General features: G+C 41.1%; 1 protein-coding gene across 6 annotated transcripts in view; it reads left to right on the forward strand.

Annotated features, from left to right (window-relative positions):
* EHHADH (enoyl-CoA hydratase and 3-hydroxyacyl CoA dehydrogenase) overlaps positions 1-8,485 on the forward strand; it is a 50,001-nt gene extending 41,516 nt beyond the window's left edge. For all 6 annotated transcript variants that reach the window (XM_059391365.1, XM_059391366.1, XM_059391369.1 and 3 more), the window contains one exon: positions 5,330-8,485. In XM_059391365.1, coding sequence (XP_059247348.1) covers positions 5,330-6,591 — 1,262 coding nt within the window. In that variant the 3' untranslated portion in view covers positions 6,592-8,485. The remainder of the gene's footprint in view (positions 1-5,329) is intronic.
* The last annotated feature ends 203 nt before the right edge of the window (positions 8,486-8,688 follow it).

Consider the following 8,688-nt stretch of genomic DNA (forward strand, 5'->3'; position numbering starts at 1 on the left):
CCCAACACAGGGCTGGATCACAGGACCCTGGGATCATGAACCAAGCCAAAGGCAGCTAGCTGCTTAACCAACTGCACCCAGGCACCCCTCACTTGTGATTTTTAAAGGAGGTGGATAGAGAGTGTGACAGAGAACTATGAATGTTTCTTTTTTGTGCTTTTTTTCAGCAGCACCAATGTTTGTTTGTAGTTGTTGTGCACTTACTCTGCTTCTTCTCTATATTCCTTCATACCAAGGATAATTAATGCAATGTAACAACAAAGATGAAATTTATCGGTATTGAGTTCATCAGCCGTTGTTTGAGAATTTCCCTATTTCCTTGCTGTGAGCCTTTTAAAAAAATGTTTCCGATTCATGTCCAGCATGAAATGTCTAAAAGTTTTTAGTTTTTTTTTAAGTAGACCCCATATTGTTCAGAAAAATATTTGAAGAAGCATTTAAAAATCCACGGAAGATAACTTGGATACAAATAAAGTGAGAGAGTTTGGGGCGCCTGGGTGGCTCAGTGGGTTAAAGCCTCTGCCTTTGGCTCAGGTCATGATCCCAGGGTCCTGGGGTAGACCGCCACATCGGGCTCTCTGCTCGGTGGGGAGCCTGCTTTCTCCTCTCTCTGCCTGCTTGTGATCTCTGTCTGTTAAATAAATAAATAAAATCTTTAAAAAAAATTCTTAAAAATAAAAAAGTGAGAGAGTTTAGTTATTTCCCCCTTCGTCATCGCGTCTGTCTCCACGTTGTGATGCAGCCTCCTGCTGTTCCCTGTGCCCTCTGGAACGCTCCTACAGCCTGATCTGCTTCCTGCCGGAGACCTGGCTTACGCGGGCACCCACTCCTTCTGCAGCCCTCTCAGAAAAATGCTGCTGCTTCTTTCACAGTCCACGCCCCACCTCCCAACCTGCCTGTATCTCTTCCCAATTCCCTTCCCAGACCATTGTGTCTTTCAGGACACTCTTCCGTGGTTCTGCCACCTGGTCTGATGGCTCTCTCCCTCCTTGTTACTGTTATTACTCCTACCACACCATTTTTCAGCCATTTGCTGAAAAATTTGGCTGGCTCACACTTTCCCCCAAATCCTGCTGTCACCCAATTGTTGCCATCGTCTGTGGGGACAATGCATCCAGCCCTGCGGCTTTCTGGTGTCTTTGCCTCCTCAGATCCGGTGACGTTCACCTCATTTCACTTCCCGTGACCCCTACTTAGGACTTTTCCTTGGCTCTTGCCTATACCCTAATGTATCTCCACGTCTGCAATTTAAATTCTGACCTTTCCCCCACAACCTTGTGTCTTCTCACATCTCTTCATTGGTTGTGCCAACTCTATCCATTACTTGATCAGCTCCCCTTATCTGTACTTTCTTCTCTTTCTAAATTTCACTTCCAGGGTCATCCCTTCAGCCACTCTCTTGTCGGTGCCCTCCAACTCCATGACTTATCTACCGTCCTTTCACTCTGCTCCTGGAAAAACCCCAAGTGTGCTCTTCCATGAGCCCATTTCCAGGCTTCTCAGAACAGGTCAGCACTACTGCAAGTTCATGTCCCCCCTCCTTGCCTGAGCTCTAGAGCCATCCAAAAGGGAGAAGACTGCAGTTGACCAAAACTGCAGAACCTTCAATGAATGCATCCTTTGTTCTTTCTTTACTTCTGTCAATTCTAGTCAAGAGGTCCTTGACTAGAATTAATTCCTTGGCAGTTAAAGACAATGAGTTGTTAGGGAAGCAGGACCCCTTGCCCCTCCATGTGTTTAATGAGGAACAATTAGGGAACTAAATTCAGTATAAATACAATATGCACCTTTGGAAACATAACTATCAACAATGAAAATCTTGGTTTTTCAGGCTCTCCCCTTTTTTTAAGATCTTTGAGACCACAAGTTCATGAGAAGAGAAATTAGGAGCTAAGAACTATTTATTTATATTTTTTTACAATTATTTGTTTGGGTGAAAGAGAAGAGGGGAGAGAGGGGAGAGAGAAAGTGTGTGTGTGGGCAGGGGGAGGGGCAAAAAGAGAGGGAGAGAACCTGAAGCAGACTCCCCACTGAGTACAGATCCTGACGTGGGGCTCGATCCCAGAACCCTGAGATCATGACCTGAGCCAGTACCAAGAGTCAGCTGCCCAACCGACTGAGCCACCCAGGTGCCCGGAGCTAAAAACTTTCTGAAATAAATATACATTGTGTTTTCATGTTTTTATTGTTCCAGTGATTAAATGAGATGTGTCCGTTTATAGAGCTGAAAAGAATCTAAAGCTATGGCTGGGACACTTGCAAAAAGCATTAGTTTGGTCCACTTCGTGATTCGGATTCCAGGTCATTCAGGTCCGCTCCACGAGGTGAACGCAGAAGAACTGTGCTTGATACTCCCAGGTGCTTTTTCTTCACTGCTCTGTGGTCCTTTCTGAGATCCTGCCTACCTTATGTGACACTTTACAACGTATTTTCACATTACATCTTGTTAGTCCTCATTGTCTCTGAGAGATTATAATTTCTATACTCTTGAAAATACTCTTATGTGAGGCTTGGGACTGAAAGCTAGGAGGCCAGGGTTTTGAACCCCATTTGAACCCTTTACCCAGGCAGAAGTTTTGGATATAAGTTGCTATAGCAGCGAGAGCTATCCAGCCTTCTGGCTACTGAGTGAAATGCAGATGTTTATTAATTTTGGAAAATTAAATGTTTTTAACTAATTTAATATATTTCTTACATTAAATAAATTAATACAGTTTGAAGCTTAAATATATTCCAGAGAAACAAGGATTTCTGATGTCTGATAATGTTCTGTATTCAAAACCAATCCCCAAAAAACAAAACAAAACCAACCAATCCCCAAAGCTAGTCAATGAGAAGTACAGAAGAATAATATATAAATAGTTTTCACAAAACAGTTTCATCCACAGTGGGTTGATGAAGTAATAGATAACTTGCTGCTGTAACAGATAACAATCTCAGCGGCTTAACACAATAAAGATTTATTTCCTGCTTGCTCTATAAGGCCATTCTAGGACAAGGTTTTTTCTAAATAATGACTCTGCCATTCTCCTGAACAAGGGTCAGTGAACTTTTTTTTGAAGGGCCAGATGGTAAATATTTTAGGCTTTCTGGGCTGTATGATCTCTTTTGCAGCACCAAAACAACTCTGCACACAAAACAGCCATAGATGATATGGAAACAAATGACTGTGGTTGTGCTCCAGTAAGACTTTATTTATGAGACTAAAATTTGAATTTGACATAATTTGTATGTGTCACAAAATATTGTTGTTTTTGTTTTTGTTCTTTTTTTAATTATTCAAAATGCAAAAACATCCGTAGCTCATAGGTAGTACAAAAATAGACGGTGGGATGGATTTGGCACACAGACCCTCTAGTTTGCCAACACCTGCTCAAGGGTCTCTTCCAAGGCCTCACAGTTGTTCTCTGAAACCTCTACATCCCGAAAGTAATTAAGGATCTTGTGGGAGGTCCTGGGCCCCAATCGCTATCCCACACTACACTCCTTTCCCATTTCATTGACCGGAAATACTCACAGGCCCTATCAGGATACAAGGGATCCAGAATCGGGGCACCTGGGTGGTGCCTTCAGCTGGTCATTAAGCGTCTGCCTTCAGCTCAGGTCATGATCCCAGGATCGTGGGATCGAGCCCTGCATCGGGTTCCCTGTGTGGCGGGAAGCCTGCTTCTCCCTCTCCCACTCCCTCTGCTTGTGTCCTCTCTCTCGCTGTGTGTCTCTCTCAAATAAATACATAAAATCTTTAAAAAAATGAAGGATCTAGAATAGTTTTCCATGTGCCCAGAAGAAAAATGAAATGGTAAGGGGAAGAAATATTGAATTGCCATCAAATAATTTGTCTACATGTTCTCTTCTTCTTGCCTTTGCTTAAAGTAATACTCCCTTTCCTTTTCCCTTCCCCAGTCTGGGGAAAAGATTTATAATCTTCCTGCAGTGTGTCAGGATTTCAAGTTCACTACATCCTCACTTGTACATCTCTCTTTTTAATGATCTCCCTCCTAATGGGTGTGAAGTGGTAGCTCATGGTGGTTTTGATTTGCATTTCCTTCATGATTAAGGATGCATCTTCTCGTGGCTTATTAGCTGTTTGTGTATTTTCTTCAGAAAAAATGTTTAAGTTAAATCGTATTTTTATTGTGAGTTGTAAGAATTGTTTATATATTTTAATACAAGTCCCTTATTAGATAGATGATTCCATGGGTTCTTTTTACTCTCTTTATGGTATCCTTTGAAGCACAAAAATTTTTTGATTTTGATGTTATCTAATTTATTTATTTTTTTGTTTTTGTTGTTTATGCTTTTGATGTCGTAAGAAACCATTGCCTTATCCAAAATCATGGAGAATTACTCACAGGAGTTATGGTTTTAGCTCCTACTTCAGTCCCTGATCCATTTTGAATTAATTTTTGTTTATGGTGCACAGTAGTCCAACATCATACTTTTGCATGCGGATACCCAGTTATCCCAGCTTCATTTGTTGAAAAGACTATTCTTCCCCCATTGAATTATCTTGGCCAGTTGGCCACAGTTACGAAATTATTTCAGGACTCTCAATTCTGTAGGTCTACCCTTATACCACACTTGAATACTTGAATACTTTAGCTTTGTCATAAGTTTTTAAATTGGGAAGAGTGAATCCTCCAACAACTTTGTTCTTCTTTTTTAATAATGTCTTTGGTGATTCATGATTCCTTATATTTATGTATGAACTTTAGGATTGGCTTAATTTAATTTGTTGATTTCTACAAAAAGCCAGTTGAATTTTTGATAAGGATTGCATTGGTGGTGCAGATCAGTTTGGGTAGTATTGCCATATTAACAATATTCGGTCTCCTGACCTATGAGAACAGGGGATGTATATCTCTTTATTAGGTCTTCTTTATTTCAGGAATGATTTGTGGGTTTTAGTGTTATAAGTCTTACAATTCTTTCTTAAATTTATTCTGAAGTACTTTATTTTTGTTAATGCTAGTATAAGTAGAATTTTTTTCTTAATTTCATATTCTGATTATTCATTGCTAGTATATAGAATACAATTGATTCTTATATATAGATCTTGTATTATACAACCTTGCTGAACTTGTTTATCAGTCCTAATATTGTGTGTGTGTGTGTGTGTGTGTGCGCGCACTTGTGAATATTACTCAATGTCACATCCTCTGGAGCATTTAACACAGAGCCTAATTTTAACTAATATTCAGTCCATTTGTATTCCTCGCATCGATCTCTATAAATGCCCTGTTGCCACAGAAGCCTTCCATTTACCGAGTAATTTTTCAGTTCCCAATATCACTGAACCATTCTTTTTTCTCTTCACTCTCATCTGCAGGCTTGGGAACAATGGGCCGAGGCATTGTCACTGCTCTTGCGAAGGCCAAGATCCCTGTGATTGCTGTGGAATTGGACAAGAAGCAGCTAGAGACTGCTGATCAGATAATAACCTCCCTCTTGGAAAAGGAAGCATCCAAAATGCAGCGTAGCAGCCACCATTGGTTAGGACCAAAACCCAGGTTAACCACATCCCTGAAGGAGCTAGGTGGTGTAGATTTAGTCATCGAAGCAGTATTTGAGGAAATTAACTTGAAGAAGCAGGTCTTTGCTGAACTATCAGCTGTGTGCAAGCCAGAAGCTTTTCTGTGCACCAATACTTCAGCCTTGAACATTGACGAGATTGCTTCTTCCACTGATCGCCCTCACTTGGTCATTGGCACTCACTTCTTCTCACCAGCTCACATCATGAAGTTGTTAGAGATTATTCCCAGCCAGTACTCTTCCCCTACTACCATTGCCACAGTTATGAATTTATCAAAAAAAATGAAAAAAATTGGAGTAGTTGTAGGTAACTGTTTTGGATTTGTTGGCAATCGAATGTTGAAGCCTTATTACAATCAGACATATTTCTTGTTGGAAGAGGGCAGTAAGCCAGAGGAGATAGATCAGGTGCTGGAAGAGTTTGGTTTCAAAATGGGACCTTTTAGAGTGTCAGATCTTGCTGGATTGGATGTGGGTTGGAAATCTCGACAAGGGCAAGGTCTTACTGGACCTATGTTGCCTTCAGGAACGCCTGCCCGAAAGCGAGGCAGTGAGAGATATTGCCCAATTCCTGATATGCTCTGTGAATCAGGACGGTTTGGCCAGAAGACAGGAAAGGGTTGGTATCTATATGATAAGCCACTGGGTAGGATTCACAAACCTGACCCCTGGCTCTCTGAATTCCTGTCACAGTACAGACAAACCTATCACATCGAGCCACGTGTCATTAGCCAGGATGAGATCCTCGAGCGCTGTTTGTACTCACTCATCAATGAAGCATTCCGTATCTTGGGAGAAGGGATGGCTGCCACTCCAGAGCACATCGATGTTGTCTATTTACATGGGTACGGATGGCCAAGGCACAAGGGTGGGCCCATGTTCTACGCCTCCACAGTGGGGTTGCCCACAGTGCTAGAAAAGTTGCAGAAATACTACAGGCAGAATCCTGATATTCCACAACTAGAGCCTTGTGACTATCTGAAAAAATTGGCTTACCTGGGCAACCCTCCTCTGAAAGAATGGCAGAGCTTAGCAGGACCCCCTAGCAGTAGACTATGATTCAGCCTTCCAGGTTATGACTCACGTGCTTGCATCAGGAAATGCTCATGGAATTTCACTGATATTAAATCAAAAGATCCAAAGTAAGATTGCTCTGAAATACAAAGCAGCTGAACCTTCTCTTTGTGCCTTCTGTCTGATTATTCTAATGGATCAGATCTTTAGGAATGTGCTTCCTATGCCTCTGAGTCCATCTTTATTGGATAAATCATTTCGATCCCAGTGAATAAACTTGTATCAATACCATAATAGCTAAGGAGAGAAACTCAGGATTAAGTTGAGGTTTCCAAGTGCTTTGATTGTTGGAAATGTCAACAATGAATCCCCAGGGCGTCTGGGTGGCTCAGTGGGTTATTAAGCCTCTGCCTTCGGCTCAGCTCATGATCCCGGGGTTCTGGGATCAAGCCCCGCTTCGGGATCTCTGCTCAGTAGGGAGTCTGCTTCCTCCTCTCTCTCTGCCTGCCTCTCTGCCTACTTGTGATCTCTCTCTGTCAAATAAAAAAATAAATAAAATCTTAAAAAAAAAAACAAAAAACAGGATGAATCCCTGATAAACGCCACTAAGCCATAAATTCATTTTGACCCCTATCCACTTCACTCACACGGCACTGATAGGAAAACTTACGGGCCCTTCAACAAACCTTCACTCCGCAGCTCCTGACCATTTTGCACAGCACTTGGCAAACCCAGAATCCAGAGGCGGCATGAATTCAGCAGGGAAAGCTGTGGTGAAATTTAGCCCCTAGTCTCAAAGATGGAGTGGAGATAGTTGGCAGGTTCAAGTCAGCAGGAAGGGTCTCTGTGAGTGAGTAGAGAATTCACCCATGGAGAGGCAGAGGGAGTAACCAGAAAGAGAGGCAAGGTGTCAAAAACCTAACAGTGCTAACGTTGTAGGCAGAACCCGGGTGGGAGTAGTGAGGGCGTCAAGTGCTTCATACTAGAGTATGGAACTCAGAGAAGCGTGGCAGCCTATACTCGGTGTATGACTTCTGTCCACAGTGCTGTTGTTTGTGCAAAATCGTGCTTGCTGCTTTGCAAGGGGCTCAGCAATATTTGTTGTAACTTCCTGGGGACCATAGGATGTCCACAACCTGTCATTCTTTCCTATGCATAGAGAAGTAACAGAAAGTAGCCATTGTTGACTTCATGTAAGAAGGGATCTTATCTTAGAAAGCATGTCTAACTTCCTCTGAATCTATGTTAGAGTCATGATGCCAGCCTCCCTGCCATGATGAGCCTTTGTGATGCTGGGTATGGAAATTGTTGAATCTGAAATTACTGCAAAACAGATTCTGAAAAGTTTTGTTATAAGAGTTCTTCTCTTTTTACTTTTTTGTGGGGTTAAAAGTTGAGGTCCACAAATGTTTATAGCAATATTATTCATAATAGCCCCAAATTGGGAACAAGCTAAAGCTCCAGCAACAGATGAACAAAGTGTGTAATGGCCAAAGAATAGAATATTTGGTCATCGAAAGAAATAAAGTAAGTATAGAGATATATTATGACATGGCGAACCTTCAAAATTTTATGCTAACTGAAAGAAGCCAATCACAAAAGGCCATACATTGTATGGAAATTTATGGGAAATAAAATAGGCAAATCTATAGAGACAGCAGATTAGAGGATGCCTAAGGCAGGAATCATTAGGAGCTAGGTAATGGGGAGGGTTCTAATGAGGACTGGTTTCTTTTTGGGTTGATGAAAATGTTCTGAAATTACTGCGGTAATGGTTACATAACTCTGTGAATCTACTAAAAACCATTGAGTTCTTTAATTATAAATGGGTAAATTGTATGGTATGTGAATTATAACTCAAAGTTGTCAATAAGTAGGTAAACAAACGGACTCAGCTTGTTCTTCAGTGTGTTGTAAATAAACTATTTTCTCCTGCGAATCCAAGCAAAATTATCAAAAGTTCTGATAGAGGAAATTTAAATGAATATAGCATAAGTTTTCCATTATCAAAAACAAACAAACAAAAAAACCTCTGGAGTGTGCCTTAAAATTAATTTAGAATCATTTTTAAATTGTGTATTGCTGGATTTTATATAAATTGGTCCTTGAATTGAAAGAAAATAAAAAAAATTTCAGGAAGTG

Source organism: Mustela nigripes, chromosome 2 (assembly GCF_022355385.1).
Source record: "Mustela nigripes isolate SB6536 chromosome 2, MUSNIG.SB6536, whole genome shotgun sequence".
Lineage (NCBI taxonomy): Eukaryota > Metazoa > Chordata > Mammalia > Carnivora > Mustelidae > Mustela > Mustela nigripes.